This window comes from Diceros bicornis, chromosome 17, assembly GCF_020826845.1.
Source record: "Diceros bicornis minor isolate mBicDic1 chromosome 17, mDicBic1.mat.cur, whole genome shotgun sequence".
NCBI lineage: Eukaryota > Metazoa > Chordata > Mammalia > Perissodactyla > Rhinocerotidae > Diceros > Diceros bicornis.
The window spans coordinates 17800949-17818390 of record NC_080756.1 but is presented as its reverse complement, the minus strand read 5'-3'; the positions used below and the strand labels follow the sequence as shown (position 1 = coordinate 17818390).

General features: G+C 54.4%; 1 protein-coding gene across 1 annotated transcript; it reads left to right on the top strand.

The window, feature by feature from the left end:
- The first annotated feature begins 4824 nt into the window (after window positions 1–4824).
- On the top strand, window positions 4825–12177 carry LOC131416067 (keratin, type II cuticular Hb6). The gene is made up of 9 exons (XM_058558190.1): window positions 4825–5503; window positions 6266–6474; window positions 7263–7323; window positions 8061–8156; window positions 8384–8548; window positions 8839–8964; window positions 9205–9425; window positions 11283–11314; window positions 11454–12177. Exons 1-9 carry the CDS (start codon window positions 5135–5137, stop codon window positions 11615–11617), a joined length of 1443 nt encoding a protein of 480 aa, XP_058414173.1. The 5' UTR covers window positions 4825–5134; the 3' UTR covers window positions 11618–12177.
- The last annotated feature ends 5265 nt before the right edge of the window (window positions 12178–17442 follow it).

Here is a 17442-nt window from a genome sequence, read left to right as displayed (position 1 = left end):
CTCACCCCTGTTTGAGGTGAGTTTCCAGTTCTATGAGACAAGCTGGACATGTACCCAGATCAGGAAAAAAAAATGCAAACCCTACAACATATCAGTGGGTACAGATGTTTGGTTCATGGGTATATTCCAAGGGCTTGGCACATAGTTGGTGCTCAATAAATATTTGTTGAATGAATGAAATGAAAAGCAGCTGCATATTTGGTGCTGAGTAATGGAGCCATCAAAGCTTGGTGGTTAATTTTGCGAAGCTTTCTGGTAGGTTGGGGTAGGGACCAGATGAAGCAGATCAGAAGGCAGCCATTCCTGGGGGTGGGGTGGGGTGGGGAGACATTCCTGGCTGGAAACTGAAAGAGGGATAGAGTGAGCAGATGTGTCCTTGACCAAAGCAAAATTCTTCACCTGAATGATAACGGGGGTAGTAGGGAAAGCCAGCCAATGAGGGCAAGAATCCTGGAGGCCTTGGGGCAGAGTAGAGACTGAGGGTAGGATTGGGGAAGGAAAGAGAGAAGTGGATGGGAGGTAGATTTGAAGAGAAAAGGATGGAGAAGGTGCTTGGTCTTAGACTATGACTCTCTAGGTCCACTTGGAAGAAGGATGGAGACTGGCTGGGGGCTGAGGAGAATGGGAGGGAGGAGAAATTGGAGGAGACAGAGGGAAGAGGAGGGAAGTGGAGGACAGTGGATGAAAAATGGGGAGAAGACCCAGGGGAGAATGGTGGAGAGAGACTCCAGGGCTGGAAGAGCATAGGAGGAGGAGGTTGATGGGGGAAGGGGCGCAGCACTGAGGCGAAGTGTAGACCTAGCTGAAGAGGTGGGCAACCTTAGCTGCAGCTTTATAGTAATGGACCCTCACAGGGCAGGGTCATGGGCTAAGGAGGTGCAGGGGCTCAGCAGGGCTAGTGGGATGGACCTCACCAGGGGTGGAGCTCTTGAGTCAGGCTTCATCCATACTCAGGGCCTCCATGAGTCCTCTGGTGAGTTCTGATGGATAATTGGCCAGTGTCCTGGGCTGCCTTGGCTGGGAAGGCAGGGGTCCGACTTGGGCCTGTCTTCAACTCACCAACCCTGGTGGCTAGACCTGAGGTCAACTCCCTCATCAACAGTCCAGGTGTTTTGTAAACAGCCACTCCCTTGCCCCTCAGTTTCCCTCACTGGAACCTGGCCTGCACTTGCTTTCTGTGAACAGAATGCATGAGCTGCAAGGTTAGAAAGGGCACGGCCCCTTGGATACCTGAAGGCTGATGTGCAGATATTTTGGTGTCCTCCAGACGTAGAGCCCATAGGCTGCCTCCTAGCCCACAGCCATGGAGTGGAATCCCAAAGATGACACTGGCCCTGCTTCTGAGGTCTCTGCCTCAACTGGCTTCCTTTCTCCCTCTCCACCATCATAGCATCTCATGATCCCACCCTCTCCTACAAGGGCCTTCAGATGCCCTTACTGTCCACTTTCTGAAATATCTACATGCACACTTTTGCACCAACGCTGTCCCACCTGCCTCCTTACTGAAGCCTGTGCTCACCCTTTCCAGGGAGCCTTTCTTGCCTTTCCCATCATACTAGCTGCATTTCACATTGCCCCAGAATGGGCAATGTCAGTAGGCATTGCATTCCTGAGCATCCAGTGGTACATCTGAAAAGCGGCCCTCTTCAGACTTCTGGCTTTTCTCATGAATGTGGGTTTGTCTTCCCTGTGAGATTGGGAGCTCTAGAATCCATATCTTCTTCCTCCTCTTCTGCCTCCCTCCAAAATTAAGACACGGTTTTGCAAAAGGCAGGGACATATCAATCACAGAATCCCCAAATCCCCCAATAAGATGTTATCTCATCTAACCCATCATCCATCTTGGAGAATCTGCCTTATAACATCCTCCACAGGAGCAGGATGGACTAAGGGAGCCTTGAATAAGAACTTCCTAATGTTAAAGCCACCTGCCTTACCCTTTCTTCCCAGGTGTCCCTTGAAACAAGATCCACTTGGGCTAAAAGAAGAGAGTCTGATCTCCAGATCTGAAGGTTTTTTGGTTCATCCTGTCTCCGCAAACATGGTGGCCAGTCCAGAATAGAGTGTTTCTCTTTTGTTTGAAGCTTCCTTAAATGGGAGACACCATGCAAGCTCCTTTAGGAAACCATGACTACCTGCCCTCCTTCTGGGAAGTTCTTCCTCAACTCCAACTTCCATCTGTCTAGCTGCAGTGAAAGCCTGCCTTCTCTTGATCTCTTTGGAGTTCCATTTTACTTGGATGGATTATCAACAGCATATCCCCACCCTCAATCCCATGGTATCCCCTGGCTACTGATCAATCAGGAGGTTCTGGGATCAGGTAAAAAGCAAGATGAGTGAGCATGCCATTGATTTATGACTGAGGATTTCTGATGGCCTGTTAAGGCCAAATAAAAAATACAAATTTATTAATAATTTATAGGTAACAGATTTATTGGAGTGCCCAAGCTTCTTTTTTCATCGAGTAGTGTGGTTGCCCAAGGACTGGTGACATTTTCTCTTTGCATAAGAGGAGAGATTCTCACTGGTCCTTCCCTGGGGCAGTTGGGCTAGAGAGGGGATAGAAGGAAGGGCATTTGTTTTTGGGTTCTTTTCCAGGATAAAGGGAGTAACCATTGCCAGAGGTCTCAGGTCCTTCCTGCCCTTTGGACTGAACTCCATGGAAAAATAAGAGTAGATGACATGTATTGAAGTCTTGCTATGTGCCAGGTGCTGTGTTAAGCATTGTCCATGTGTTATTTAATTTAATCCTTTTACTAGTCCTTTAAGATAGGCACCATTAGTGGGAATGTTACATGGGTGGGTTAGGAATGTGGATAGGTATATTCCACCAAACCTGCTGACATATCCACAGCAGCAGCAGCAACAAGAACAGTGACACTAACACATATCCCTACCTCCGCATCAAACCTGTCACTATAACTATTGCAGCAGCAGCAACTCCTACTACTGATATGATTACACACTTGGAGTGTGTCAGGCTCTGTTCTAAATGCTTTACATGGATTAAGTCTTTTAATCCTTACAACAACTTTATCAGGTGGCTACTATTATTATCCCCATTTTACAAATCATGAAATGAGGTACAGAGAGTTTAAGTAATTGTCCAAGTTTACACATCTAGAAAGTGGCAGAGCTGGACTTTGAAACCAGGCAGTTTGGAATCTGAGTCTGTTCTTAACTGATATGCCGTGTATTTAAACTTTTAGTTTCAATCATATTAAGAAATAATTTTTTGTAGTGACTAACTACACATACACACACACCACATACAACTGAAACAAAAGGTCATGAAATGATTTTCTTACTACATATGATGCATTCTGATATTTTCTTCTCTCCTTGATTTTGTTCTAATCTATTTCATTAAAATAAAATTCTGGGGGCTGGCCCTGTGGCATAGTGATTAAGTTTGGCACACTCCACTTTAGTGGCCCAGGTTCATGGGTTTGGATCCCGGGTGTGGACCTACACAACTCATCAGCCAGGCTGTGGCGGCGACCCACATACAAAATAGAGGAAGATTGGCACAGATGTTAGCTCAGGGTGAATCTTCCTCACCAAAAACAAAAACAAACAGAAAACCCTAAAAAAACTAAAAAAAAAAAAACCCCAAAAAAACCCCACAAACAACTCTGGTTGCTTCCATTGCTCCCATTAGTGGGTTACCATGTGAACTCTGAAAAAAACAGCTGCCGCAGAGCCTCCTGCTTCTTGATGGTTACTATGCAGCACATCTGCACTGGGCTCTGGGGTTTACTGAGCATGTGCCTATCTCTGTGATTCTCCAGGGCAGCACTGGGAGGGAAGGCTTAATCCATTTCCCAGAGGAGTGAAGTGCCTTGCCCCCAGATCACACAGAACTAGTCATGGCAGAGCCTTTGTTCTCACCCAGCCCTTTTGGGTTTAAGGCCCACACTGTGCACACTGGAAGGATGGTATACACCAACATGGATCTGTTCTAACACCTGCCAAGGTTACTGACAAACTACTGTAAAGGGAAGGAGTTGAAAGGTGGGTAGAGCATGGAAAGCAGCACTGACTCAGGGGGGTGATGGCAGGGGGCTAGATGTTCTCCTCATTTGGCTCTATCCAGATTGATTCTATTATGTTCTGAGCCAAATACTATACAGACTCGTAACAGTGGTGTCCACCCCAGGCCTTCTGTTCCCTGGATGAAACACGGAAGCTTGAGGTGAAATCCAGACACGATCCTTGCTTGGGGCCTTGTTGGAGACGATTGGGCATTCTTGAGGCCAGTGAGCCAGGGTATGACCCCTTAGGCCTCATCGAAGACTCTGAGGGAGGGAATGCCTCCTCTCAGCACAGGCTGGCCAAGAAGGTCTAATAGGTTGGCCTAGGGACTGGTCTGTGTGGAAGAGGGGGTAGGAGAGTGCATACGTGAGCTCATGTGTGTGTGTGTGAGAGAGAGACAGAGACAGAGACAGAGACACAGAGAGACACAGAGACAGAGAGAATATGTTGATAGGTGTAGGTGAGGGATTTGGGAGCAGGTGTGGGGTGTTGGGTTCGTGTGTGGGTGATTAAGTGAGACATTGTGTAAGTATGGGGCTTTGGCGGTGCAGAAAGAGGCCGGCAGTGTGAGGGAAATCACCAAGCGCACCCCAAGTTCCACATCCTCTTCTGTTGATCTTTCGCTTCCTCGGGGTTCCGGGGCCGGCCAGATCAGCACCACGGACAGCGGCGCCGACCTCATCCCGCAGGGCGGCTCCGGAGAAGCCTCAGCTCCGTGCCTGCCCTGCCTTCCATTCCAACCTGAGTCACCTCTCCCCCATCCTCCAAACCCTGAGCTTCGCCAACTGTTATTGCGGTGGTTGGGGTGGGTGTGGGGGAGGTGAGCTGGCCCTTTGAAGATAAAAATTGTGAGTTTAGGGTAAAAGGCCATAAACAGCTGGCCGCATCTGGTCCCCAATTAAGTACATTTAGGGAGGAGCGACAGCAGCTGAACAAACCAAGCCTATAAAGGCGTCTAATTGCTCCTAACCCCGTGGACGCATCAGGCTCTCCACACATATAAAAGGCCCAAAGATGACCAAGACCTAAACACCTCCTCCACCGTGCCCTCAGTTAGGACATCTCCCTCCTCAGAGCTTCCGTGCCCCAAAGAAGCACCATGACTTGTGGATCTTACTGTGCTGGCCGCGCCTTCAGCTGCGCCTCGGCCTGCGGGCCCCGGCCCGGCCGCTGCTGCATCACGGCCGCCCCCTACCGCGGCGTCTCCTGCTACCGCGGCCTCTCTGGGGGTTTCGGCAGCCGCAGCCTGTGCGGGGGCTTCCGCGCCGGCTCCTGCGGCCGCAGCTTCGGATACCGCTCTGGCGGCGTGCGCGGGCCCAGCGCGCCCTGCATCACCACCGTGTCGGTCAACGAGAGCCTCCTGGCGCCCCTCAACCTGGAGATCGACCCCAATGCGCAGTACGTGAAGCAAGAGGAGAAGGAGCAGATCAAGAGCCTCAACAACAGGTTCGCTGCCTTCATCGACAAGGTGGGTGTCCTTGATCACGCCTTTCCTGAACCTCACCCATGCTCAGGACTCAGGATGAGCACTCAGGGAGAGTCTGAGGCAGAGAGACCTCTGCCTGCAGGAGTGCCCAGTCTGATTGGGGTGGCAGACAGACACACAGACACAAACAGGCACTCACACAAGACCAGAAAGACTCTGCTGAGAGTTCAGATAGGCAGAGCTTGTGGAAAAAACGTGTGACCTGGCTGCCCTAGGGCACAAGCCAGACTTCAGGAGGTCGGGAAGGAGTATGACTGCTGCTTCTGAGATCACAGAGGTTTGGACTGCCCCAGACTGCAGCTGTGTTCCCTCTGAGGGGGTGGGGTGGATTGGCTGTCAGATGAAGTGGGGAGGGGCTAGGGTAGCTAAGTTCTCCTCTAGATGGCCTGTGACATCCTCCTGGTCCCAGAAACCCCATGCTGTGACTGAATCTGGGGGCTTTGCCTAAGAGGGCTCCTCCTCTGGGTCCAGGGTGAGGGGCTGAGCTTTCCACCTGGCTCCTGACCACACGACCTGGACGCATCAGGTGGGGATAACTCTTGCTCCCATCTCTAAGCTGGAAAATCCAGACAGAGAACCCAATCAGGAAATCCAGAGGTTGCCTTGTGTCCCACTGCCCAGCTCTGTCTAATCTCTGCTGAGCTCTGGGTTAGGAGTGTACCTGAAAGCAATCACCTCTCTCCCCCAAATTGGCTTTGGGGCGCCAGGAGCCATCTGACCCCTCCTCCCCACCCCAAATGGCAGGTGCGCTTCCTGGAGCAGCAGAACAAGCTGCTGGAGACCAAGCTGCAGTTCTACCAGAACCGCAAGTGCTGTGAGAGTAACCTGGAGCCGCTGTTCAGCGGCTACCTCGAGACGCTGCGGCGGGAGGCCGAGCTAGTGGAGGCCGACAGCGGGAGGCTGGCCTCGGAGCTCAACCACGTGCAGGAGGTGCTGGAGGGCTACAAGAAGAGGCGAGTGCGGCCGGGGGTTACACTGGGCACAGGAAATGACTTAGGCAGGCATCTGGGCAACAACTGCACTGATGAGAGGATCCTGCTACAGCCCAGCAACCTGGCCTGCATGGCCACTTGTCCTGCTGGGAAATTCTTCTCAGGTCTCATCCAATGGGCTTGAACCTAAGTGTCGGGCCGGGTTCCCCCTGGAGACATCTCTCCTACCTCCGCCTTCTCTTCCCTGATCCTGACCATCAGCAGTTGTCCCCTGTCCTCTGTGGGGAGGAGGCTTCTGCCATCTCCCGGGCCTTCTCCTCCTGGCCTCTCAGGCTCCCACTGTAGCACCTGGACCCAATGTGAGCATCTGGGTGACTCAGAGCTGACAGGTCCTGGGGCTCTGGGGGTCCTACAGCCTAGGGTACTGAGTGCTGATGGCCCATGGGTCTCATGGGCCCCTACAGCTGAGCCAGGAGGGACACCCAGGGGAGGGGAGGCTGGGCCCCAGTGCCCCGAGGTGACGCTGTCCACTCCTGGCATGGGGCTGGGTGCTGAGGCTTATGTGCCTCCGGAGGTGACCTCAGAGCAGCTTTGGGAACAGGGCTGTGAGGTCCCAGAAGATTAGCCCCGGAGCCCTCAATTCACAGTGGAGAGAGAATCACAGACACACCCCAATCCAAGCAGACAGGACCCAGCAGGGCTGCCGGGGGCCCAGCTGAGTGGGGAGGTTCCTAATACTGGGGTGAAGTGGAGGGGTCTGGGGAGACCTGCCCTCCTGTAACCTTCCTCTCTGCCCTCCTGTGCCTCAGGTATGAGGAGGAAGTTTCTCTGAGAGCGACAGCTGAGAACGAGTTTGTGGCTCTGAAGAAGGTGGGTGCCATGGGATCGGGAGGCACAGACACGAGGGACCTCAGAATGACAGACTTTTCTCGGGGAGACTCAGGGTCCCCACTTCAGTGTGGGGTGCAGTGACCTTGCCACATGAGGTGGGAAATCCCCAGAGATCAGGTCATGAAAGGCACGTCCAGGCCTTTGACCGAGGGCAATAACCTGGAATACCCACTCCCACGCTGCCCTGGGGCAGGGGGATGGCCGGGTTGCCCCCTGGATGTCCGAGGTCCACACGGAGGCACGGCAGCTTCAGTGTCTCTGTTGAGGGACACTGTGCTGTCGAGGCCTGTGGGACATCTGACTCAGAGCAGGGCCACAGTCCCAGGCTTGGGGGAGGATGGAGCAGAACCAGGAGTGGCCAGGTGCAGTCCTGGAGGACCGTGGGGGACAGGGAAGGGTCAAGGTGGCCGAGCGGGGGAGTCCGCCTGGCAGGCCTCCTGGAACAGGGGAGGGTGGAAAGCAGAGCCGGGAGGGCAAGCTGTCCCCGGTGGGGGGTGAAAGGCTGGTGGCCCATCGCCAAGGCACCAGGGTTTGTTCTCAGAAGTGGCGGGGGTGGGGAGCCCATCCTTGGCGGTCAGAAGGTATGGAGATGGCATGGGATGGGAACACTGGGCAATCCTTTCCCCTGGCCTCCACGTAATGGGTGAGAAGAGAGAGGAGTGTGGGGTGACGATCACCAGGGGTCCTCTGAGCTCAAAGACTCCCCGCCTTTCCAGGACGTGGACTGCGCCTACCTCCAGAAGTCGGACCTGGAGGCCAACGCGGAGGCGCTGACCCAGGAGGTCGACTTCCTGCGGCGACTCTATGAGGAGGTGAGGCGGCGTGGTGCCGGCAGAAAACCAGCAGCCGGCCTGGAAGAGAGGGCACTGGCTTGGGACTAGAGGGGGACGGGGATGTGGGCAGGGGGCTGCCGTCCATGAGGCTCTCAGAGGGGCAGGGCTGAGGACCAGGGAAGGGCTGAGAAGACGGTCCAGGCTACGGTGGGTGAGGCTGTGCTGTGAACAAGAGCCTTCCACTCCCCGCCACCCGCCCATCGCAGGAGATCCGTGTTCTCCAAGCCCACATCTCGGACACCTCGGTCATCGTCAAGATGGACAACAGCCGGGACCTGAACCTGGACAGCATCGTGGCCGAGATCAAGGCTCACTACGACGACATCGCCAGCCGCAGCCGGGCCGAGGCTGAGAGCTGGTACCGCACCAAGGTGAGTGGCACAGAGCACTTGCCTTCTACCTATGGCAGTGGGAGGGATGCGAGGTATAGATTAGCAAGGCTTCTTTTGTCAGGGGATTCTGATCCCTAAGGCAATTGTGGTGTGTACTTCCCTAGAGATGGTAAGAAGGGCAGACAGCTCTCAGGTTGGGGTGGCTGAGCAGGGCTGCCATGTGTGGTTGCACAGGATGAGCACTGTGCAACCTGTACTATCATCTGTGGTGTCCCAAATGGGTGGGATTTCCCATCCTGAGCCTCAGGAGCTTCTCTGCTTCCCCCCAGTGCGAGGAGATAAAGGCCACGGTGGTCCGGCACGGGGAGACCCTGCGCCGCACCAAGGAGGAGATCAACGAGCTGAACCGCCTGATCCAGAGGCTGACTGCCGAGATCGAGAATGCCAAGTGCCAGGTAATGGTCGTTTGGGGCCCACCCAGGGTGTGTGAGCCCAGTGTGGATCTCAGCACTCATCCTCCAGCCCGTGTGCATGACTAGAGTCCCTACTTGTGGTCGCTCAGGGAGACCCAGGTGATGAGGGCGAGAGGCCTGTTCCTGGGTGTTCCTAGCTGGGCAGGAGGACTGGACACAGGCAGGAAATGGACAGAGAGACCCAGGGACCATGACCCACCTCGTTCTCTTCTGGGTCCCCAGAACTCCAAGCTGGAGGCCGCCGTAGCCGAGGCCGAGCAGCAGGGCGAGGCGGCCCTCAATGACGCCCGCAGCAAGCTGGCCGGGCTGGAGGGCGCCCTGCAGAAGGCCAAGCAGGACATGGCCTGCCTGCTGAGGGAGTACCAGGAGGTGCTGAACTCCAAGCTGGGCCTGGACATTGAGATCGCCACCTACAGGCGCCTGCTGGAGGGCGAGGAGCAGAGGTGGGTACTGTAGCGGATTCCTCTCCCAGCCCTGCCTGGGTTCTCCCGGTATGTAGTCCCTCACACTCTGGGTATCACACGACTTCCACTTCCAACCCTCCTTTTCCTGCACTGGGACAGGTAATTTGACTAAGTCCTTTGGGTATGTTTCTACCTCGTTTGAGTCTCTCATGCCCACCACGTGCTGATCTGGGACTGATGCCTTTTGCAAATCTGTCCCTCGGGCAGGTGTCAAGCTCTAGTAATCACTGTTCTGAGCAGCCCAGCCTAGGCCACGTTCCCTCGATAGTGCTCCTTCTGTCTCGGGCCATTGTTGCATATGCTCCTCCGGATTCCAGCGCTCTTCTCAAGCCTGGCCCTGGCCCAGCCCTGGGATTTATCCCATCGTGACAGCTTCAATAGGGGATTTTCCCAACTGACACTCACCCATTCTAACTCCAGGGAGTCCCCCTCGTGGTTTTCCATTGCAGCAGGTGGGACTGAGGGCAGAGAGACAGCAAGGATTTGTCCGTTGAGGCCGTTTCGCTCTGCTCTGGGCATTTTTGCTTGTTGCTCGTGTTAGGGGCAGAGGAGACTCATTGGTCATTAGCCTTCCTATGGCTGGAGGGCAGCTGAACAGCTCCTATGAGGACAACACTCCCAGAAAGTTGCCCTTGGGTTCTTCCCCCGGGGTTGCCAAGTGCTCACACCCTGAGCCTTCCTCTTCTGTGTACAGCTAGGCCCCTGCGCCAGGGCAGAGGAGAGTGAGGATGCAGAGGGAGCATCCTGTGTGCTGGGGAGATGGGGACGCAGGTTTGGTACCAGAATCAAAGTGATCCTGTGGTGAGACTTGCAACAAACTCCAGTAATTGCACTGGAGAGCTCAGAGGCGTGGGGCTCCCCGGGCCTGGGGAGTTTCATTAATGAAGAATCCCAGGAAGAGGAATCTTTCAAGACTGAGTTTGGAAGTTGGAGAGACACGTGGACACTGCACTGGAAACTTTGTCCCCCCCACCCCCTGCCACACCGGCTCTTGGAGGGAACTCAGAAGCTTTGGTGTGGGTCCCTAGGAAGCCTGGGTATGGGGTGATTAAACAGTGGGCTGCAGATTCTCCTCAGATCTGAAGCTGATTTCTATAGCACTTTGCTGCAGTCCCCTCAGGGGGTCTCCAGTTTGTTTCCTTGGGGTGACAGTGTTGTGTGGGCAGCAAAGGCATGCTGGGTGGAGTTAGGTGGCCCCAGGTATAGCCCTGCCTCTGTCACTGGTTGTTTCCTCCCTCTGGGCCTCAGTTTCTCCATCAGTCAAATGAGGGAATGGGCGTAGATAGATCTGAGCCCGTTCTGAATGGATTCCAAAATCCCATTCAGTCACACAACATTTATGGAGCCCCGCACTGTTTTAGGCACTGTCGATTCCGTAAGGGGGAAAAGCATTGACAAAATCTCCTGCCTTCCTGAAGCCACGTTCTCAGGACACCAATCAGACCAGATTTAGGAAGTTACATTTGCCACCCCTCAAACGCACTTACAGGTCAATCAGAACCTACGGAAGTAGGAACAGCTAACATTTCTGGAGTGCTCACTGTGTGGCCTGCACTAGGCACTTACACGTGTCATTTGATGTCATTCTCACGGCGGACTAGGCGTAGATTTGATCAGTGAGGAGGCGGGCTGAGGGAGGGCAAATCTTAGGTTGCTCAGCTAATAAGAAGTGAAGAGCTCGGCATTCTGTCTCCAGAACCCCCCCTGCGGTGACTGGGCTGCCCTGGCTTCTGGATTGGTCCGTTTATTGCCCTTCCCACCCATCTCACCTTTCACCTTGGCGGCGGGGACGGCGGCTTTTCCGCGGCACTGACCTCTCTTTTCCTTTCCCAACAGGCTGTGTGAGGGCGTTGGCTCGGTGAATGTCTGTAAGTAGCAGGAGCTCTCCCCCATCTCCCGCCGGGGTGGTCCCAGTGCCTTTGGGGAGGGGGCATTTTCGTTTGCCCCAAAGCCGCCTGCCTGTGGCCGTGCCTGACACTCGTCTCTGCCTGTTCTCCCCGCAACCAGGCGTCAGCAGCTCTCGCGGTGGCATCGTCTGTGGCGATCTCTGCGCCTCTGGTGCTGCCCCTGCGGTCACCACGAGCGTCTGCAGCGCCCCCTGCAGCGGCAACGTGGTGGTGGGCACCGCCAACGCCTGCGCCCCCTGCACCGTGGGCTGTAAGAGGTGCTAGGAGGCCCCAGCCTCCGTGAGCGCGCGTCACCGTCTGCCTCGGCCAGCCAGGACCCCGCGCAACCGGACCGCCGCCCCTCCCGCTGCCCCGCGCACCAGCCGCCAGCCTCTGGGGAACCGGTCGCCAGAGGTGTGCACTCTGCACGCCCTCCCCACCTGCTCCCTCTGTGCGCCATCCCCCAGGCGCCGTGAGCCTGGGGAGGCGGGGCGGCACCTCTGCCTCTTTCTGTAGCTTCTCCTAGTAGTCCATTTGTCGTCCTGAGGATTCATCCTTTCTTCTGCTTTCTGCTTTCTGCTGGATTCATTGGTCCTGCCTGACCCCTTCATCGGAGCATGGATGAACAGGGCAGGCCCCACAATCTTCCTGTCTGCCTGTACCTGTGGAATGGAGATGGGGAACACTGATGGAGGTTTTCCTGTGACTCTGTGGGGGACATGGCCCGTGGGAGGGGAGAACATCTCCTTCTAGGGCTGCCTCTAAAAAGCCAATGACTCAACTGCCTGCCCATTTGTTTGCCTTTGTGTCACTCTGTTTCCAATAAACTCATTGTAGCCGATCAAACCTGGTGCCTGCAAGTCTTGAGAATGCCAGGGGCCTCTTGTGGGGGTGCTCCCACCAGAGATTCCCTCAGGACCTCTCCATCCACTTGGTCATCTTTCAGTAGGTGAAAATGACCACAGGAGGCGCTGCCCATCTGGTCTGGAGCAGCCCAAGCCTGGGGGAAACGAGAGAAGACTCAGGGAGGTGGGGAATCTTGCGTGGTCATGGGTTTCTCTAAACCAAGGTTTCTCAAGTTCAATGCTATTGACATTTTGGGCTGGAGAATTCTTTGTTATGGGGCTGTCCTCTGCACTGCAGGGCGTTTAGCAGTATCCCTGGCCTCTACCCAGTAGATGCCAGCAATACACCCCCATTCCCAACTGTGACAACCAAGAGGCCTCTAGACCTGGCCTAATGGGCCCTAGGGGTTCTCAACCAGAGTGATTTTGCCCCCCGGGGGCATTCCTGGAGGGGGAAGTGCCTGAGAAAATGAGTGAAGGTGGGAATGGGAGGCAGGCCCGGGAGCCGAGCAGTGCGCGTAAGAGGAGGAGCACTGGGTTGAGAGTCAGAAGAACGAGACTTCTCGTCCGGAGTCCTGACTCTGCCATTTCCCAAATGTGAGACTTGGGGCAAATGGCTTCCAACTTCTGAGCTTCAGTTTCCTCGGCTGTAGGATGAGGGAGGTTAGACAGTATTCCTAAGGTCCCTTCTGGTTCCCTAAGTGAGATTATGTATTTAAAAGGGTTTTGTTGATACAAAGCTATGCTGGACTGCTGGTTCAGCCGTTACTAGTTCTGTGACCGTGGGCAAGTCACAAGTCCTCATTGAGCTTTAGCTTTGTCATCTGTAAAATGGAACGATGACCCCTCCTGGGTTGTAGGGAGGTGTTTCAGGTATGTATCGCACATGGCAAATCACTCCAAAATGTAGAGGCTTAAAACAATAATACTTTCTCATTTCTCATGATTCTGTGGGCTTACCGGGCGGTTCTTCTGCTTTGTGTGCTGTTGTCTGGGGTGCTAGGGTGTCTGGAAGGTCCAAAATGGCCTCATTTCGCACGGCCGGATTTGGTGTTGGCCGCCAGCCGGGAGTTCAGTGGGAGCTGTTGGCCAGAGTGTATCAGTCAGGGTCTAAGCAGGGGACGATAATTTGAACAGATGAAGTTTAATGTAAAGAATTGTTAACTGTAACAGGGGAGTGGAGTAACGAGGGATTGGCTAGTAAAACCAAGAAATCTAAAGAATACAGGAGCTGCAGACGTAAGGAGCAGCCCCTCCTCCTGTGCTGATGTGGTACACCCAAGGAGGACCCCCTGTGGCCGAGGTCCACATCTTGCTGGATAAGACTCATGGTACGTGGCAGTGCCATACTGGCAGAACTTGCTGGAATCCACCCTTTTGAATTTGCTAGAATTCTGCCCTCTATGCTTTTAGGGAAAGCTGTTCGTGAAGACATGTCTCCACCTCAAAACCACCCGAGAAGGATACTGGAGGCTGCTAGCCACAGGCTGCCACTGGCCACTGTGCACCGCAGGAGCTGAGCTCTGGAGAAACTGTGCTCGCTCCAGGAATCTGCCTAGAGGAGCACCCTGGATCCGGAAAGAAAACCCCTTCCTCCTGCAATCTCCCTCCAGCGCCCTCTACCGACAAAGCTCAATATTGTGCCGGCAGACAAGGGAAAAATACGTAAAGGGCCTCTCTCCATTTTCTCCGAGCAGGCCATGATACACAGAGCAGGCAGACAATAGATTCATAACTGGCGTACGGAGACTCGGTTCTCCTCCACAGGGGCCTTTCTCACGTGGCTGCGTGGGCTTGCTCGCCGCCTGGTGGCTGGGTTCCAGGAAGAAGGAAGGACGGAAGGAGAGGCTGCCAGTCCTCTTTGGGCCTGAGCTCAGAAGGTCACTTCCACCACGTTCTGTTGGCCAAAGCAGTCACAAGACCAGCCCAGATTCAAGGGGAGGGAAATCGGCTCCATCTTTGAGATGAGGAGTGGCATGCATAGAGAGGGGAGGGATCGCTGGGGGCCATTTCTGAAGAGAGCTACCACAGGAGGATTAAATGAGATGAGACATATAAAAGTTTACAGTATAGTGCAGCACATAATTGCGACTCAAAAACTGCGATTTATTATCGTTGTTGTTGTTGTTACCATTACTGTGATATAGTAACAGCACAGCATTCCTGACCTCTGAATCACAGGCGGCAGAGTGGGGTGGTAGAGAAAGACTGGGGGCCGGAAGTCTGGAATCTTAGGTTCTTGTCCTGGTTTGGTCGCCAAGAGTGTGTGGTCAAGACTCTTCAGCTTTTGGAACCTCAGTTTATCCACGTTTTGGGGCGACAACTGGCCTACTGAACGAGCAAGAGCTTCAGCTGCTGTGCAGGGGAGGGCAGATGCCGAGGGACCGTTGCTCTGGGTATTGTCACTGCCATGCCTGGCCTTATCTCAGCCTGCCAGCACCGGGGATCTGCCATCCAGATGGCTCGTATTCCTCAGCAGTCAGCAGGAACCTTCCAGAGAAGAGGCAGCTGGCTCTCTGTGAAGCGTGGGAGACCTCGTTAATTGGCTCATACCATCCACCTCTGCAAGATGGTGAGAAAAGTGCCTGGAAGGAAGTAGGAACGAGAAATGACCTTGGATGAAGAAAGCTTTTATGGGGTGGAGGTGGGATTGGGGTAGGAGAGGGTAGTGGAGGAGAGTGTAGATATGAAGGGTTCGTTTTCAGCTTTTAAAGGGCACTGGAGAGCGTCCTCCCATCCTCCCCCACCAGCCTTAGGAACTTATTAGAGTTTCTGGAAGTTTCTATGCTCTTTTTCCATCCTTGCCTCCTCATATGCTATCCCCATGTCTGGAACACATCTCTTCCTCCTGGTTAATTCCTTGCTTATGTTTACTTTTTGCTGTAAAATGTGAGCTTCATGGAAGATAGGCATCTTTGACTATTTTCTTCACTTATATGAACCCAAGCTTTTTATAACTCTACTTGGTATATTAAGTGCTCAATAATTATGTGTTGATTGAATAAATGGACTCCTAATCTTCCTTTAGGTCTCAGCTTCAATATTACTTCCTTCAGAGATACACAGCTTTCCCGGTTAATGATCCTCCAGCCATGCTTCTTCTTTCCTCCCAGCACCAAGGCCCAGGCCTCTTTGTGGCTGCACCGCTCCTTGGCGGAGAGGTGGCAGTGGTGGCAGAGGAGGTGGGGCTCAGGGTCTAGACGGGAAGGTCTAACAGTTGGAGAGTATGCAACACCAGTCCTGCCGGGTCCCTTGGGCTGGTGGGGTGGAAGGAAGATGCATTACCTCCAGAGGCGTGGAGCCTCCCTGGGCTCCCCCAGCTGGCACCTGATGAGCTCCCAAGGCTGGCAGCCCTTACACACCCTCCTTAAGTCCCTGTGAAGGGAGCGTTAGAATCCCAAAACAGAGCTCAGAGTCCCTGCCAAGAAGGTCAGGACTGAAAAGGCCCTTGCAGTCTCTGGTCCAGCCCTCATTTGACAGGTGTCCAGGGCACCTTGAGCCAGAGTGGGGGAGGAGGGTGGCGGGCGATGGGGAGTGCTGAGAGGCTCTGAGAGATTAGTTGGAGCCGAGTGTGTAGGTTCCAGAGCCTGGGGGCAGTGGAGACCCACTTCAGGGTCAGACTTGAGTTTGATAAAGATCCTGACTGCTGCATAGTGTGGGTTGGAGGGGAGGAGAGCAGGACTCCAACCAAGATGGTGGGGGCCAGAGTGTGGGGTGTAGCAACGGAGGGGAAAGAAAAGGATCAGAGGGGCTTAGGAGGCAGAGAAGGAGAGCTGGGGTTCATCAGTTTTGGGGGCGAGAGCATGGGGCTCAAGTTTGGGCAGCTGCATTGATGATCCTGATGGGGAGACAGGAGGAGACTCCGAGGGAGAGGGTGGGACAGAGTGAGTTCAGGTTGAATGTCTGTTGGGTCTGGAAGATCTGAAGGTCTGGAAGGGTCTCCAGGACTGCCAGTGGACATGCCTTGTAGGGATGGGGGCAGGTGAGTCTGAAGCTGAGGGGTGAGGGCAGGCAGGAGAGTCCTCGGGCCTCTGAGGCACAGTGGGAGGATTCTAACCAGGGAAGACACTAATGTAGTGGTCACTGAAGGCAAGAGGCTGATGTGATTGCCCAAGGGGGTGCACAGAGAGGGGAGAGAAGGTCCCTGAGGCACTTTAACGTTCCAGGCCAAGGTTATCTGTAGGAGGGACGTGAGGGATGTGAGCCAGGGAACAGGACTGCCCGGGAGGAGCTGAGAGCCTGGCCCACCCCAAAAGAAAGTGAAAGGCCAGCGACTCGGGGCTCAGGAAGGGGGAGGGAGAGCTGGTGACAGCGAGCAGAGGGGGCTTGAGTGAGGAGCAGAGAGGGCCCTGGAGATTCCAGGAGGGAGTGCGGGAAGCGGGTGGGCCTGAAACCAAGAACAAATGAGTTAAAATTTTCCCTGGGTTAGAGTGAAACCGGGCCTCCCTCTCACAAGGCTGGCACAGGAAACAGAGTAACCGAAGTTTCTGAGCTTGTTTTGCAGAAGAGCAGGAGGACTGCCCATAAAAGAGCAGCTTGCTGACAGCCCCTGCCTGGCTAAATATTGCACAGGTGCACTGAGAAGCTAAAATGACCCATTGTAAACTTTAGGTGTCACATACTAAAAATCCACCACGTGCAACACATAGAGCCCCTAGAATTCACACACGTGTCTCCGTGAGGAAATATGGAGACAGTCGCACCTGTGCAGAGGACTCCTAAAACTTCAGCCCCCAATGCCCTCCTACTTACTCTCCTACCAAAAACCCTAGATAAAAATCCCAACTTTTTTCCTTCGGGGAGGTGGATTGAGTTTTAGCTCCCATCTCCTCGTCTGGCTGCCTTTCGATAATAAACCTCTTTCCTGGCTACAAGCCTGACATTTTCCATGATCGGCTTTGCTGTGCATCGGGTAAATGATCCTGGGTTTGTGTTCAGTTTTGGGCCCCCCAGGACAGTGTGGAGAGACGGTGGGAAAGTTCAGGACCAAGACCAGGCCTGGGGTAGGCCTGGGGCAAAGGGCAGAAAGAAGAGGGCCAGTGAGGAGGAAGTGGACTGCATAGGAGGTGGGCTGGGCCCGAGGAGGCTATTCCAGGCCTGGCTCTTCCAGAATGGGGTCAGGGGCTTCTCAAGGTCTTCCTCCCAAGAGCTCCCAGGTTCTTCCTGAACAGAGGACAGGAGAGATCAGGCCATGCAGGGAGCAGAGGAGCCATCTTGGCCTTGGGATTGAAGCTCTGAGGTGTGTGGGGATGAGGGCAGTGAGTG